We start from the raw sequence: 17,880 nt of genomic DNA, 5'->3' as shown, positions 1-17,880 counted from the left end.
ATGCCTATGACTTGGAACACCTCTTGCTTTAAATATTAGATTAGAGCAAGCATTTTATTTACTTCGGTAGTTATTTATTGTAAATGAGTTCAGAATCCACAATACTAAGGAATCAAACATCTACTATGACAAGAAATGTGTATTTTACTGGAAATCAATACTCATACAAGGTTTTCAATTAGTGAGTTTTCCTTTGTAATATTAATTCCTTTCAAATTTCTAGTCCTGTACATAGCTCCCTAGTGAAATCATTCATCTTAAATTGTAGTTTTTCCACTGCACCTAGTTGCACGTGGAACATTTCTCTACCGTATGACCCAAAACACCAGTGGTTCACCCAGAATGTGGATTCCAGGGATGGCCAAGTACTACCTCACACTCCAAGACATGCTTTAAGTGCTGGAGTCACTTATTTACTGGAACCACTGTTTGGCTATCTCAGTATTAAGATGGAGAAGTGTTAAAAGAAACTCACTTGCAAGTAATGAAAAATGTAGTTGTGTATTTATTTTGATAAATATATTAATTGCCATATTATTTTTTTCCATTTTCCAGAAGAAGTCACATACTCTGTTGGAATTATAAAACCTGATGATGTCTTAGAAGGACATGTAGAAGAAATTAAACAAAAGGTAGACAAAATTTGAAAAGATTCATTCATCCTGTTTAGTTCAGTGGAATAGTAATAAGATGGAAGATCAAATAGATCCTAATTTATTCCCAGGCTTTAGAAAAAGGCTTGTTAATGCCTCTCTGTTAAGGATAGTAAAAACAAGTTAATTTTGCCCTGAAATAATATAGTATTCCAATTAATACTGTTGCTTTAATATTTTGTGCCAGTAAGTAAGGTATGGCATTGATTTATACAGTGGAGATCAATGACACATGAAATCTATAAGCGGATCTTTTTTTCCTCATATTTCAATAGAAATAAGGACTGGAAACTATGATGGTTAATTCTTTCAGGTGAAGAAGACATCTTTTCTGACTGTGCAGCATCTTTAAGAAATGTAGGCACATTTAAAACAACTAATCGGTTCACTGTGGAAATATTTGTGCTCACAAATGATTAAACACGTGCTTGTAGATGGAAAGGGTGATTTATGTGCACTAGTAATCACTATAATCAGAGACTGTATACTAATAATAAGAATCTCAGTGCACTGATGGATTCAGCATTTATTTAAGCAATCACATAGTGAAAGAAAATTCTCTTTCCTTCCAGAATACCATACTATACTGATGTTCCTTTAGTTACAGGAATTTTGCACTGATTCTGATACAATAATAATAATAATAAAATCTCATAACATTATATATATCAAGAATAAAAGTTAAATTTAAAAAAGATGTGAGGGTCTGCGACGTATGCAGGAGAGAATATCAGAGTGTTGTATTTCTTGTTTCTGCATTTACTCTATCTTGGCCAGAAAGGAAAAAGGTTCAATAAAGACAAAAAAAGCAGGCAGTGTTTGAAAGCAATTTAAATGGAGCTGAGCAGCTGCTAGTTGGCTCTGTCTTTACACTGCCTTGTGAGATGTGTACCCATACTGTTTCCACATTCAACCTCGTCAAGGCAATCTGGAAACACTCAGCAGCATCATAGGGACTTTTAAAGAGGAGAGTGCTGGTAAGCAGACTAACATTGGCATATGATCAGTATTGGGGCTGGATAGTGTCTTCATTGTTTAGATATAGGTATATGGTATAAATATCACATCAGTGGGACTATGAATTTTGATACAGGTCGTGTAAGTGTGCATCTCATACGTACTTTAGTATAGTAATGTAACTTAAGATAGGTAATCATAAAATAGATTTTAGCTTTGATATTTACTGTTTCTAAAGTTTATCAACTTTATAATGGTGGCCAAAAAGTTTAGCCTATTTTTATTGCAACATTTATTGACAAATACACAGTAATATGACTATTATGATTATAATACAATTTATAATAACGATTTTAGAAGTAGTTGCATTTTAATCATTCACAATGGTAAAAAATATTTATTCAATGTTAAATAAAAAGAATTATTAACCACTGAATGAATGCATACATTGAACTACACGGTATTTTCCAAAAACTTCAAAATAGTGGGCATTGTTATCCTGAATTCACCAAAGTGCTTTGAAAAGCTAGAACTTTAGTTTAGGCAAATATAGCAGTTATGTTTGGAATATTTCAGATAATTTGAATTTACGATAGCATACAAAGTCAATCAATCTTTAGATTTACATATGATATTGTATATACCCTTTTTCAAATGCCACTGAGTAATAACTGAATAATTGCAGATTAGAGATGCAGGCTTTGGCATTGCAGCTTCAGAAGAGAAAATGCTAACTGAAGAACAAATCAGAGAATTCTATACCCAGAAAAAAGAACAGGTAAAATAAAACAAACAAACAAACCAACAAACAAAAAACTTAAAAACATAAAGAAAAGAAGCAGATAAAATATATCAGTGTTACTGTATGTACTTTTAAATCCCTGGCTTGTAATTTTTTAGTATGTTGGAGAACTGAATTAATGGAGATTTAGTACACAGAACAAAAAAATAAAATGTTATCTCTCTTTTTTTTCTTACTAAGCCTTATAAAAATATAGCTCGGTAGAACTATAACATTTAGACTAAATTATATTGAACTCCAATTAAATGCTAAAATATTTAATAATTGTTTCTGTTATCATATTGTGCATGATGTTTAGCCATGGCCATAAACATAGGTTAAGTTAGCTGCTGAAACGTAGTGCAAAACAAAAACCAGTGTCATCCACAACAGTATGTATCTATTTGACACATACTGCTCCAGCCAGGTAATAATATATGCTACTTTTTCTTTTCTTTACAGCTTTTTTCACTGGATAATACTGGGAATAAGCACATGCATAGGCAGAAAGATAAAGTATCTCCACTGTAGCTTATTTTTCTGTCCTTATCCTATATTAGAGGTCAAAAGATAGCTAAGGACATGCAGATAGTTCAAGGAAACAATGAAATGGTGGTGGTCACCATTAAATGGCAATGGTCTAGCAAACTAGCAACTGGATATTGTCAAGTGTTTTGGCAAATTGATAGCTAAAGTTAGCTCTACAGAAGGATTCGAATCACGAAAATTAAGTATCTTAGTAAATACTTATTCGTTGTTAAGATCTGCATAAGATAACCAGGAATTACATGCAGACAACTAGCTTGTTTGATATTGTCAGGGGAACCAATGAAAAAGTACAAATAAAGGGTTGATATAATCAAAACAAGAAGGTGGGAAAATGTTCCTGTGGCATTCCAAATGAATGAGAGTGAGACAAGATTGTTCTTACTGAAGCCGTAGGGGAAAAAAATAGTAAACATCTGGTGGCTGCACTGTGGTTTAGAAGGGGAGTAACAGGGTGAGGATGTGAGGAATCTTGAAGAGCTTGGTTTTGCAATGTGGGATTCTAGCTTAGACAGGTAGAAGCAGTTTTGAAATATAGGTAAATCTAAGTTATCTTCATCAGAACAGCAACCAAATTTGAGATTAGTTAGGTGTAGAGGGTGACAGGGGAGGAACAAAGATGAGGAAAAGGCATACAGAGTTTGATATGCTACAGCACTACTAGGCTGTAGTAAATCCTAGCCAGCATTAGGGTAGTGAGAATAACAAAACTACTGTGAACTATGAGAAGTAGTTCAGAGGACTTTGTGCATACTGAGAAGCTATCATTTGCCATTCTTAAAGTGTAATTCTAAGCTGAAAAATAAATATGTTAAAGTGACGATATAGAATATAGCTTTCTTCGTGCTCAGTGGGAAAAATTCTTCCCAGTTTAATACTGTGCAATCTTGTTGAAGGTTCAGAGGATGCCTATTGTAACAGAATGGAGAATCAAGTTTAATAGACTTAATATCTTCAGATATTTCAGCAGAAATTGTTTCTTTTTAATGATGAAACCACCATAACCACATCTAATAGCTACATCAATTTCTTCTAACATGAACAAGTGTACTTTTGAAGTCACAACACTCACTTTGTATGTTTTACTAAATATCTGTGCTTGCATTCAATCAGGGTTGTGTTTTTTGAGGTTTTTCATCTTGTGAAGTGGGTTAAGTGGATGCATAGATATGAAGCTAACTGAAAGAGAAAAGCAATGAATTGAAAGCAATATATATGAATATTCCATCCTCATATTATTAAAGGAAAAATATGTCATACACAGTCAGATGAGGGCGGCTAGTAAAGAAAAGATTTACTCAAATGCTTAGAAGGAGTGAAGGTATCTGAGGAAATTAGTAATATTGAAGAAAAAGATGACATACAAAGGAAAAAAAGATGAAAAACTTACAACAGCTTGCAAAGCTATTTTCTGATGAAAATGTCCATCCACAGCATTGAAGATTGAAACTAGATGAGTGAATAGAACATAGCAGAGAGAATAACAGAAAAGTCTACAAATGTCTTGCAAACATTTAAGTGTTCTATATTTTTAGCCAGCTACCTGATTTTTAGTTTCAAAAATAGTGCATTGAATTGTATTGCAATTTATGTCACATGATAAGTGCTACTGCAAGCATAGCATTTGATCACATCAAGTTTCTAGATCATTTTCTTCTCTCTCGTTTGCACTTTAACCTCAAAGAACATGTACTGCTTTCATAATGTATTTTTATTATTTCATTTATCTCAGTTACTTGAATTTTAGACATTTTATAATTTTCCTGTCTCAAATGATTGATCAAAAACTCTTCCAAACAGTTTGACAGGATTTTGAGTAATATATGCTAATGCCATTGTAAAAAGGGAGTGTAGTTAGCTACTTACAAAAGGATGTTCTCATTTCTGATGATAAAGTCAGAGTTGCTGCAATTCATAGCAAAATATATATATATATGTTTAATTATGTTTTTTAGCATGATTTTGATGATTTTGTTCAGTTCATGATGAGTGGACCATGCCACATTTTGCTAATAACTAAAAAAAAAGGAACTGATGCTATTCCTCTCTGGAAAGAACTACGTGAATCACTTGAAGGCACTCCTGATGAGTCTGGAAAGTCAGAAAGGTAACTAACAATGAAAATTGGAATATGTGATTCAGTTACAGTATTTGAAATACACCATGAAAGCAACATTCTTACAGACTCATTCTTATATTCATATGTGCCTGTGTGTGCATAGGGCCCAGGGAGCCGGCAAAGTTCTTTACCTGGTCTTTCAAAGAACCATCACTACACACGCAGTCATAGATCCTTTGGGAACATAGAAACTTCATGATTCTTAGGGAAAGATAATAAGCAAAGGGCACTGATCTCATGCTCTTTCTGAACTAGATTTGAATGGGTTGTCAGTCCAAGGAGAACAGTGCTGTACTTCAGAGTTTGTGTGGTCCGTACAGTTCCACTTCATACTAATTCACCAAGACAAAGTGACTGCCAGTACTGCCAAATGAATGCTGTGCTTTTGTCCATGTTTACTTTTATATATGCTGGGAACCTGTAGGTGTGGCCCAAGTGACACCTGGGGGGACACCTGAAGCATGCTGTGCTCCCTGGCACCACTCTGTAAAACTGAGCAAACAAGTGGGAGGGTTGTGGTTTTTTTGGTTTTTTTTTTGAGGTACCTAAATATATTGTAAGGATTTGCTGTTCCCAACCAAGGTGTCTTGGAATGTCTGTCTTTCTCTTATGCCAAGTATTTAGCAGAGAATTTTTAATAGGATGTTAGTTGTATACACAGCGCAAGACAATAGAATGTTCACAAAAATACAAATTTGGGATCGAGTTTTATATTACTATTTACAGAAAGTGGCAAAAATTGGCATACTTTGTTCCAAAAAAGAACCTGTCCTAATAATTTATATTTTTGTTGATACCTGCTGAATCCTTTTTTGAGTTGATTTAGTGCAACCAGGGAATATTGTATTTTCTCTGGGTGGCCAAGAATGAGTGTATTTACATTGCTAAATAAACCTTAGAATTACAGGCAAGTAACAATGAAAGAATCTCTGATAAAGAGAATTTTGTAGTGCAGTAGTTCTTAGGATAATGCTTTACATGAATTAAGCACAATCCTTTTTCTGGTCATTCATTATACACTGTACACTTGTCAGTAGTAATTCTGTCTAGTGAAACGGAGAAAATATTCTGAAGAATCTAGAGGGGAATTAGTAAAGCTGCATGACAGATTTCTCTTATAGCATATGTCAATGAACTTTTTGAGAAGTTAAGAAATATTTCTTGTCTCAGAAACATTACTTCAGTTATGAATCTGAATTAAATACAATCTGCATTTGTTTTTCTATTCTTATGTTTCACTAAACTTTAAGAAAGTACGTTTTCATCAAGTCAGCTGTTATCACAATGTCAAAATGCATAAAGGGACTTAAATATGACACAATTTTGTGTCTCATTAGACCAGAAGAAACTCCAGAAACTGAGAGTATATTAAATATGTGTGATGTGCAAAGCAGTATAGAAGATGCCAGCAGGCAACTTGCCTTCTTTTTCCCAAATTTTGGTCAAAAGAAGACAGAGCAAAAATTTGAAAAGACTTTGGCCTTAGTTAGACCTTGTCTCCTAAGGGAAAGACGAGGTAAGTTGTAATAACTTCATTTTCTATCAAGGGCATGAAATGTCTCATTTTGAATTTCAGAAATTCTAACACTACTAATGAAATGTTGCTAGATTATCTTTTCTCCTCAGCTTTAAGTTAACAGTAATCTTTATCACGAAAAAAGCTACATGGCTGATGTGTTTGATATATTTAGAATATAAATGTCAAAACTATTTTGTTCCTTTGGTTGACTTTTCAAGAATATCTTTAGGTTGTATATTTTCAAGAATATCTTTAGGTTATATATCTGGATGAAATTTTTATAGAAAACCTTTCAGACAAGTAACTGCATATTTAAGTACACTACAGGGAAACATAATGTAGTAGTTGATACTATCCTTGCCTTGGCATGTAGATCAATGTCAAGAGTGAAAAAGACCTGACTCAGGGTGTTCTATGCTGCGTACATAGGCCTATACAGATAAGATTTTTACAAATTGGATCAGAAAATCTGCTGCATTAGTATGAAGCTCCATCCAAACAAGTTTACTTTTCTTCTAATTTATATTTGCATTTCTTACTAGAATCTAGCTAGCTCCTTCATTCTAGAATTCTAGAATTTCTGTACTGGAAATAACTTAGAGATTTGAAAGACTACAATTTTGACCTCTCCTTGTGTATTTATTTTCTTGATCACTATAGAGTATGTTGCTTAGAAAAGCCATTTTGCAGTCCACATCAGCTTTGTGAGTGTCCAGGCAACTACTGAAGCCTTCTAGCAGTTTCTTTAAATTAGTTTTCTGCTCTTCAGTTAAGAAATTAATTCATTTGTAAAAATTTAAGATCATTATTGGATAGCCCATAGCCCATGTCATTTCTTCAAAAGTGTTTAATTGATGAATGGATGGCAATTTAGCATTATTTCAATATTTTAAACAGATTCTATTATACAAAGAATAAAGGATGATGGCTTCGAAATAGCAATGCAGAAAGAAATAAACCTATCTGAAGAACAAGCACGTGAATTTTACAAAGAGCATGAAAATGAAGACTACTTCCCTTTCCTGCTAGAGCAAATGACCAAGTAAGGTGAATGAAAAATGAGACTGCAGATCTAGAAATGAGACTGAAATTTTCACAACAAATAATTAACCTGAATATTATAGGGCTGTAAGATACCATCTTATCTGAGAGTTTAGTAAAGCTCAACACAGGATCAGAAAACTGCAGATAATGAGATAATTCCCAAATACAGTACACAGATCAGATTTCTAAAATTTTCTAGTGACTCCATACCTCCATACGTAAGATGTTGAAGTCAGTGGCCAATTCCACTGATCTGGGTGAAAATATTTGAGCTGTGCTCTCGAAGGCTTCATTTAGATTGTTTATAGGAGGACTCTATAGTCTTTATCTATATTGTGTGCTGGATTCCTTGGAGTGGAAAATAAATCATTTGGATATTGTCTTCATGTGAAGTTGGAACATACCTGGGACAAATAAAAAAGTTTAGGAGCTGATCAGTGTTTTTATGTCTAGTAATAAAGACATAGCCCAATTCTGTAACATTATTGGTGTTGTGGTAGCATTGAGTAACTTTGAAATATAAATTAATTTAATCTCCATAAGGTTTTATCAAACTGTAGCTTTTTGAACAGAGATTGATTTTAAAATCCTCCAGTACTAGGGGTCATTTTCCTTGTCTCGACTATATATAATTAAATTCCTTTTACAAATTACAGAGAGTTTAATATTTGATGTTCTTAATGCCAGTTTTCCACTTTACAGTGGTCCAACTCTTGTACTTGCTCTAACGCGAGAAAATGCTGTAGCACACTGGAGAAATTTATTAGGTCCAAAGACTATTGAAGAGGCTAAGAAGGAAAATCCAAACAGGTAATACTTAAATAGTAAACCATCATTCACAGTTTTAATTTACTTTCATATTCTTCAGGTCAATGAATACCACATTCGAACTGGTGTAACTATAGTGCCATCGTCTGGAAGCTGATGTATATTTCTGCAGCTTGTTAAGGTTTTCTTGTAACTATAGCATTGATTTTTTTTCCTTGAAAGAACATCATTATTTTTTAGTCTGAATGCCTGTTTTCTTAGCTAAATTAAAACCTTTCATTGATTATTTATTATTTGTGGCTGAGTTTCTTCTACACATTTTATAAAGGAGCATCTTGGTTTCACCTGCTTGTAGCATTGTCCTAAGAAACTGCTGTGGTATCACAATACTTATTGTTGACAGAAATGCTGTTTCACTAAGCAAGACCTGGTATTATCTTGGAAATATAACAGGATGACAGTTGGGAAGGAAAGTATTCATATTTCATCTGGTTAATTAAAAAGTTGATTGCTCTTTCTGTAGACAGTGAGTGCTTCTTACATCTACAGAGAGATTGTCAAGCACTTCAGTGGCCAGATCAACTTCTATTTATATTTATTGGGTTCAGGTTAGTCATAGCTTAAGCTCAGGATGGCTATTCCTTTACATAATTTCTCTGTTTTCATGCCTCTTAGTTTACGTGCACAGTATGCAGTTGACAACATACCAATTAATCAGCTGCATGGTAGTTCTTCACCTAATGATGCTCAGAAGGAATTAGAATTCTTCTTCCCTCAGGAGCACACTTTGGCTTTGATCAAACCTGATGCTGCTAAGAAGCATAAAGGTAAGTGATCTAGAAGGCATGGGCTATGTCTGCAGATATTATTTATCCAAAATATTAGCAATATACACCACAGTAAATCATGTCAGATGCATTATTTTTATTCTCTGAGATGCTTTTACCATGCAGTGAAATGCTTTTACAGGGCTTGCATAATTCATATTGAGGTCTCAAATATGACATTTCCTTTGCTTAAATAGCCTATAGCTCTTCTTCACAAGAATACTGGTGAATTGAAGTGAGAGAGTTCTCAGCTAAATTAAAATGTTTAAAAGCCAAGAATTTGTCCAAACTATCTGCCCAGCATTTTTTATATAAGAGAGAGGCCTTCTGAAGTCATGCTACTGATTTCAGACAGTTGTCTCTACTGACTCAAAAGGAGCCATTGCTGGATTAGATGCATTCCCATACTTGGCTTAACTTGACATCAGACAAAGGGAATAAGGAGAAAAGGTTAAAGTAAAAAGAACTCTATGAGTTTGGAATCTTACCTAAAATTTTTCTTGCAATTTTTTTTACCCCTGTATTCAGAGCCTCTTGTTGGCATTCTTCTTTTCTCTCCTAACAAGTTTTGTAGTCTTTTTAATTGTTAATTCATTGTTGGCTTTTGTAAGTCCTTCTTCCCCTCTTGTTACAATCCAGATTGATTTTATCAGGCCAGCTGGTGTGTAATGTAGCATTACTACTACATTCCACGTTCTGTCTAATGTCAGAAATAGCAATGAATGCTATTAGTATAGTTTGCAACAGTTTGGGTTTGTCACCTGTATAGAGATAATTTAGTCCAATGACAGTGGTTTATTTTACATTTTAGTTAAAAGTTGTAGTTTGACATTATAAGTAAAATTTTAATAGTTATTCATATTTGTTTAAAAAAAAAAAGAAAACTGATCTAATACTCTCTGAAAAGAAGTATTTTTATTTGCATCTAAACTACTTTAATCAAGAAAGAATGAATTTGCTTGTTATTCTCCTAGATGACATTATGCAAAAAGTTAAAGATGCTGGGTTTACCATCTCAAAGATTAAAGAGGAAGCTTTAACTCGTGAAATGGCTACGAAGTTTTATAAGGATCACGAAGGAAAACCTTTTTTTGAAGAGTTAGTGGCACTTATGACTGAGTAAGTGTCTAGCTATATAGTAATGAGTTATGCAAATACGCATCATAACTTTGAATTTACAGAACCAACAAAACAAGCAACACCAAGGTGCGCTGAGGATTTTACATTCTGTTACTCTTTCTGGCAAGTTTAATGTTTTTTTCAAAGTTTTATGATTACCTTTTAGCATGGAGTGCCCTTCCTTTAAAAGGAAAATTTGCAGTTCTTTCCAAATTTATGGACAGTGACTATTATTTTGGCTTAGTTTCTCAAAGAACTCTTTTTTAATGGAATCCTTGTTCTTCCCATGTGGGACAAATATTTTTCTCATAATATTTTTTGTATAGCTGTTGATAATGATGTGTGTTTTCTTGCTTCAGAAATTATTTGGTAAGAGCATTTTTAGGACAAGAAGTCCAAATTCAAATAGTTGATTATCATAACCTTTGTGATTTTCAAATATAGATATCAGAAATTTTATATTGTCTTAAAACATTCCAGAAGCACATTTTAAAATTTAAACAGTTTAACGTTATTCAGATAGCATAATGCTTAACATAACCCTTCACAGTACCTCTGAAGTTACAGCTAACTCTGCCTCTCAGAATCGCGGAAGAACTTTCATATATTGATTTTACAGGGGCCCATCAGTGGTAATGGTCTTAACAAAGGAAAATGCTGTGCAAGAATGGAGGCAACTAATGGGTCCAACAGATCCAGAAGTAGCAAAAGAGAGCTCTCCTGAATCAATTCGGGCTCAGTTTGCACAAGATATTTTGTCTAATGCTGTTCATGGATCGTCTACTAGAGAACACGCACTGGAAAGCATTGAGTGTATATTTGGTGAGATTGATATAGATTGAACAATTAAGACACAATCTCTGAAAAGTTGTAGTCAAGTTATTAGATACATTTGTCTACCCAACCACCTGTATTTAGCACATATATGTACAAACCCATTTTCCTCCATACTCTATCAATTTTTTGTTACCAACCAATTTCTATATAGCAGAGCATATTAGTGTAACAAGTAATGCTTGCTAGAAGTCTGATGTTAGTAATGATTTCTTTATATATGCTTGGTATGTAGTTTTTCTTTTAGCACTTTAACAAAGGTATGCCTTTCCAGTAGTCCAAGAGTCTGAGGTGTTTTTTGTATAGCTACCTTAAAAACAGGGTCAATAAAGAAAGGTCCTGAAAACACTATTAGTGATACATCTGCTGTGATGTAGTTAGAGTCCTTCAGTTCAGGCAGCCTACAAAGGAGAAATGCTATAAGGTAGTGGAGGTGCAGTTACAACATTGGCAGGGGGCAGCAGCAAGTGTGGGAACACTCAAGTGAGAATGGGCCAGGAGCCAAGGATGACTGAAACACAGGGTGTGCCCTCACTGGTGGGAGCCAGGGTCCTAGCAGAACTGGGTAGACAAGTACATTAACAGCCCCAGACAAGGCAAGTTATGAACCAGGTCCAGCACCAATTCAAGGGTCTAGTCAGGAGCAACAGGCAAGGGAGCCAGAGACAGGTACTACAACATAGCTCAGGCAAGGATTAAGCCCAGGTCTGAGCTTAAAGGGGCTCCTTGGCCCATTTGGCATGGGTGTGAATCACAAGAGATTGCTCAGGGCTATTAAGGCCTACTGGCTCCCTCAGGGCCCTTAGAAAAAAATGCATTGCTTGTTTATCCTTGCCCTAAACATCTAATGGTATCTATCACAAGCAGGATAATAGTCTAGATGGCCCTTTCCAGCCCAGTTGCTCAATTCACATATATCAGAAGAAGCAAAATATAAAGTCACCTCTTACGTACAGCTACTCTTGAAATATATATCCTTGCCAAACTAGTGAATTTGTATCCTGTCTCAGTCTAGTCTGGCTGGCTTTCAAGAAGAACACAAATATTCTTCAGTAGCTAATACATTTTAACTTTTACTGCCCAAGCCTGTGGAAGGTTGAGATACTAAAGAATGGTATTCAATTAAAGCAGTTTACGTTACAGCATTGATTAAAAGTGGAAAGTCCAGAATGAATGAGTCTTCTCACACTTCTCTTACTGTTCCTATTGTATTTGATGTGACTAGCTGTTTTAAAGAGCTTCCTGACAAATATTTATGTTGTGATGGGGCATTTGTTATTATAGACATTCCTCTAGCAGAAGTTGGACTGAGCATTCTCCTGGTGGCCCATTTTCACCTACAGCTGCTTTACTGCAATAAACTCTGCTTGAGGCAAGCCTCTAGGATATTTTGATTAGTGCAGAATTTATATGTCACCTCGGTGAGCTGACTTCAGAGAAGCATACCTCAGAATTGCTGTATGTTCTTTGGCTTTTTTTTTTTTTTTTTTACTTCAAAAACCAATTAAAACTGTTCTTCCTGGCATTATTTCAGTGCTCTGTGTCTTTTGGGTGTTGGTATGTTATACCTTAAGCCAAGAAGCAGTCCCAGAAAAGGCCTGAATACAGCAATTTCCGATGCATCAATTCAGTTTATTTCCCAAGATTTTTGTTAAAGTTAGTGGCTTTTCTACCAACAGGGCAAATACAATGTTGAAAGTTTAGATGGGATTGATTTTTGACAGGACAGGAAACGCTGAAACAACAACCTATGTTTATGTCTTACTAGAAGTTCATGAAACTTCTGATGTAAGTTCACAGCCAAATAGTACATGATCTATACGTATCATACACGAGATTTGAATACTGTAGATTACGTAGCGTACTGGTTTTAGAAATTTCAGTTAGCTGTATGGGTACACTAGTTCTGCCTGGTTAACCATGATATAATTGAATATACCAAGTTCTTGTCTTTTTAACTATTGCTCTTCATCCTCTATTACATCACTCTCAAGCATTTTTTTTCTGTTTGGTTGAACTGTTGAAGGACTGCATTTATTTGGGTTCATATATTCATGTGCATCAGTTTTGATCCCTGTTTTGTGCTTGCTTAAAATGATTCAGTAGATTACATTGAAATATTGTGCGATCTGTACCTAATATCTCAATGTAATTTACTGAATGTTAGGTATAGATAGTAAAATATGTTGAACTCAAATTGAAATTTGGGAACATTTAATTTGTTGATGTATATTTGCTTCTCCTAAATATCTTCTTGATCTTAAGGTCTTTTAGCAGCTTTGTAAAAAAGTAATTTAAAATATACATCTCAAAACAATAAAAATAATTCTGTCAGCTGGTGGAGATTCAGATTCATGAAGGTTGTGTCTCTTTGAGATTAAGACTTCTGTAGAGTTATCAAAATGTCAAAAATTCAGAAGCATGTACGTTGAAATACTGACAATATTTTAGCAAATTATTTTATCTCTTTAAAAGTTTAACTCAACATTTAGATGTTGTACACACAATTTAGACTGACATCCACTGTTCTTTAAGTTTTATATTACTGGGACATAGACATGGATGTGATGTTTAAGAGTTTGAGCACTGTGATGAGGTAGACAAGCATTTGCATTTACAGACTCAGAAGGAATGTGTTCCAACATAAACTCCATTGAGTATCACAGATGAAAATCTTCTTGAAATTACCTTTATAGAGCTTCTCTGGCTATAAATCTTACAGAAAGTCTGGCTGTCCTTCTGTCCATCTAAATGCCAGACAGAAAGAGAATGTGACCTCTGTGACCATTTATTTAGAAAATGTTGTGTGGTTCACTGTAGAATTAGGTGTTGCAGAGATGTGATGAAAATTCTTCCAACACTAACAAAAGATAACATAATTTTCTTCAAATTTTTGTCCCAGCAGGAGATAACTGGAACCACAGGGAATGTTTATTTGTATAATAGACCACATATTTCCTTGCTTAGGAACATTAATGAAATCGTAATCTGACAGTAAGATTATTTTAAAGATCTGTTTTACTTTAGAATGATAAATAAGGTAGTTCTAAATTTCAAAATACTGTTAAGAAGAATTAATATGCCTTATAGTAGTGAGAATTTGTACTGCATTACTGCATATAAAATAAGGGAACTGGAAAGAAGGCTTTTTTTCCCCATGAAGAAGATGGAGTTGATCAGCTTGTGGATGTGCACTGCTATAGTGGTTTTCCAATGAAGGAGGTACACGGGCAGGTCAGAACTTGTAAGTATCTATTAGCTTTTTTTTTTTTTTAGTCCTTTGTGACTGAATAATTAGCTTTCTGGTTACCTTGCTTAGAGGATAAATATTGATGTGCTCTGAGTATCTAAAAGCAAAAGTTTTCATCATACTGTAACTAAAAAGAATCAAAATACCCAGGGTGTTGGTCTATTTGGGACTTCTTTTTATCACTCTGATATATCCGTTAACCTTCTTCTATCTGTAGCACATGACATCTGGCATATAAGGTACATTTATGTTTTGATTTTAGTATTCTTATCTACAGAAGAAGAGTGTGTCCTCCTGTGCAGATGTTTTTCTTTGTGCTTATTGCCATACTGTTTGATACACAAGCCTTTTGACAGTAACAATAGGAGCAAGTCTGATATTAATAGAATAGCTGGACCATCCTGAATTTCCTACATATCTGACAAGCAAGTTTGAAATACTGTTTCACCCTCTAATAAGGCTGGTGTTTAATTTCAGGGAAGTTACAGGAAAAATAGTGGCAGCAGTTGAAATTAAATGTAGTGTTACCACAGAGCCTTGACTAGGACTAATTAGAGGTAATATACCTCTATAGAAATTAAATACTTATTTGCAGGTTCTTGCAAGTTACTGTTTTTTACTATAAATGTAAACAATTTCTAATGTTTGCTGACCCATATTGATGGATTTGTATTTATTTGCATGATTAATTGGAGTTGATATGGTTTACAAGAAAACTTTGGTTGAGGAAATATTTTCAAGTGTGCATTTACATTCAACCACCAAGCACAACCAAAATATGCGGGTCAATTTTGCGTAATTGCAGTAAATATTTTTTCAGTTTTCATTCATTTGGAATCTAGGCTACAATGGCAGAGAACATAATTTAAGAGCTGTTTGAGTATTTTGGACTGGAAAATCTTCTTTTTGTTTGTACAGGAAGTATGTCTCAGTTATATGCAGTGACTGGTCAAAAGTAACAAAATTACAACACTGAACTGAATTAAAGTGACCGGGTCATTTAGGTCCTGTTGGAGGGGAGGTTATGGGTTTTCGTTGTTCTTGGTTTTCTTTTTATTTTTTAAGTCGTGCATAAAAGAGTTCTGATTTGCATTTATGGCGAGTTTCTAAAATAGTGCCAATTATTCACAATTAGAGCAAATATTTTTTCAGGTTTCGTTCTTTTGGAATTGAGGTTAGAACATTCAGTAAAAATATTCAATGGCAGTTCTTACTAAACCGGGTACATGTGTGTGGGAGGTAGCAAGACACTCACTAGAAACATCTGTTCAATGTTCCAGGCCATTTTTATTTTACATGAAGAAAAAATGTCAAGCCCCTCAATGGAAGGCAGCTATAATACCGAGAAAAAGCATTTGACACTTCAAGTTTTGGCCTGCTAATTTTTCAGCTGTAAATAGCTACAATAATTACTTTCCTCTCTCAATAGACACTGTTTGTCCACTCTGCTAAATCTAGGTTTTGTGACTCTGGTGCCAGGGTGCAGTAACATGGCAATGACTACATATGGCCATGGTTGTGCACTAGGAGAGCCAAGCCTGACTTTTTGCCACATGTGAAGGAGCAGAAGTGGTGAGCTGGCCATGTGGGAGTGGAGGAGGATGCACTTGCCTGCTTGAACAGCCCTTGCTGCTCCAATACCTGCTTCGCACCTTTGTAAGGGAATGGCAGCAGGCTGGAGGACAGAGATGGTCTGGATTTGGATTCAGCCAGCATTTGATGTCACAGTGAATTAGTAAGTGTAAGAGATTTTCAAAATGGAGTGAATTATATTAGTACTGAATTGGTTTGATTCATGGCTCCATAAAAGAAATAGAGAAAATTATTTTGGGGGAACACACTACCTTAATAATCCATTTCCCCTGTTCGCACATCTGTTCTTTATATTGTGCTATCTCCTGTTTTTTGTTGTATTGCCTTTCCATCTTCAGTATTTTTACCACACCAGAATGAAAGTCAACCTAAGTCAGCATACATAAATATGTCAAGGAATTTGGAAATACTGGGTTTGGTGCATCAAAGTTTATACCAGCATAATGAAGCACTTAGTGTAATGATGGTAGCTTACAAAAGGAATGGTGAAAATTCTCTGTAGAAAATAATTTTTGCATTTTACTTCTGTGATATCAAAAAATGAAGAAGGTTTTATTTTAACAGTAGAAAAAATAGTGTGCAAAGTTGCTATGAAGTCTAGCTAGCTGTTCCAAAAGGTTCATTCAATGACCACGCTGGGCTATGTTCACAATAAAACTAGTCAAAGTGAAATATCATGACTTTTGTATTTGTTATTTCAACATCACATTGATAGGACTGTCATTCAGTTTTAATGGATATCCTTATACATAATTATTTGGTACTTTAAACTGGCATCAATATTGTTGTTGATCAAAGCTTAAGAACTCCTGCTACAGCATAAAAATTATTTTAGAAACTTTCCAATCATACTTATCTTTTAGATCATGCTTACTTAAGTTATCATTTTCAAACTTACCTAATTTAGTCAACTGCAGTGAAATTCTGTCTCCTTTGATTTCAGTTTCAGCTTTTCCATTTCATCACACAGGATTAAGATTACACCTGTAGTCTGTAATTAGGCACCAAAGTTTGTGGTCTGTTTTTTTAGACATGTCAAACACACACAGTTCTCACTGAAGTCAATGGATGCAGCATATGCTCAGCATTTCTGGCATCTGGATTGAATTTTGGATCCAATTCTGCAGATGTTCTGTAGAGATAAATTTCTGCATCTGCCCAGAATTAGCAGGAAGGACATACATACAAATGCTGACCTTCGCATATTTTAGCTGACAGTTCAAAACTCAACCAATGACCATGAAAGCTGCATTTGTTTTCCCTGAACTACCCTGCATGCTGTTTTTCAATTTCTCAATTTTTCTCTACCACTTCTGCCCTTCTGTTTTAAGCATTTTAACTTGCAATTTATGTCTTTGGCCTGTGTTTAGCATATTGCCAAATGTGTTACTGCTACTACCAGAATCACTCTGGCATATTCTGTTTTAAAATTCATGTATGCAAATTTCATTGGAAATCTTGTAATAACATATAGATCAATATATTGGCGTGATCAGCTTTAACTCTTTTTTTTTTTTCCTGATGTAGACCATCTCTACATTATAAACTGCAGGTTTGCTTTATAGATATTAGAAACATCATGTCTAGACCTTAGTGTTGCTGTAGTAATTCTTGAAGGTCTTTAAGACATTTATCATGAGTTCTTATGATGTCGATGAGGGAAATCTCCTTATTTGTTAATGGAAATCTGACTGTGCTAGCTGTACTGCCTTCTCCAGGTAGAGCCTGGACAGGAACAGCATAAATGCCATCTTGGAATATGCCAGTTAGGCTTATATGACCTTTGCTATTTTAGTAGCTCACACAGCTTAAAAAGGGCAGTAAATCTTAGTACATAATTAGTAGCATCTGCTTTGCCTGTGACATATTG

General features: G+C 34.6%; 1 protein-coding gene across 1 annotated transcript in view; it reads left to right on the top strand.

Moving 5' to 3' along the window:
* NME8 (NME/NM23 family member 8) overlaps positions 1–17,820 on the top strand; it is a 36,221-nt gene extending 18,401 nt beyond the window's left edge. The window contains exons 10-18 of the mRNA XM_083825845.1: positions 556–632; positions 2,296–2,388; positions 4,893–5,044; positions 6,394–6,572; positions 7,473–7,617; positions 8,322–8,429; positions 9,063–9,214; positions 10,189–10,333; positions 10,953–17,820. Of these exons, the coding sequence (XP_083681971.1) occupies positions 556–632; positions 2,296–2,388; positions 4,893–5,044; positions 6,394–6,572; positions 7,473–7,617; positions 8,322–8,429; positions 9,063–9,214; positions 10,189–10,333; positions 10,953–11,175 (1,274 nt within the window). The 3' untranslated portion in view covers positions 11,176–17,820. The remainder of the gene's footprint in view (positions 1–555; positions 633–2,295; positions 2,389–4,892; positions 5,045–6,393; positions 6,573–7,472; positions 7,618–8,321; positions 8,430–9,062; positions 9,215–10,188; positions 10,334–10,952) is intronic.
* The last annotated feature ends 60 nt before the right edge of the window (positions 17,821–17,880 follow it).

Source organism: Anser anser (assembly GCF_964211835.1).
Source record: "Anser anser genome assembly, chromosome: 2".
NCBI classification, from domain to species: domain Eukaryota; kingdom Metazoa; phylum Chordata; class Aves; order Anseriformes; family Anatidae; genus Anser; species Anser anser.
Note: the sequence above shows the minus strand (reverse complement) of the source record. Positions and strands in the feature narration are given on the sequence as shown.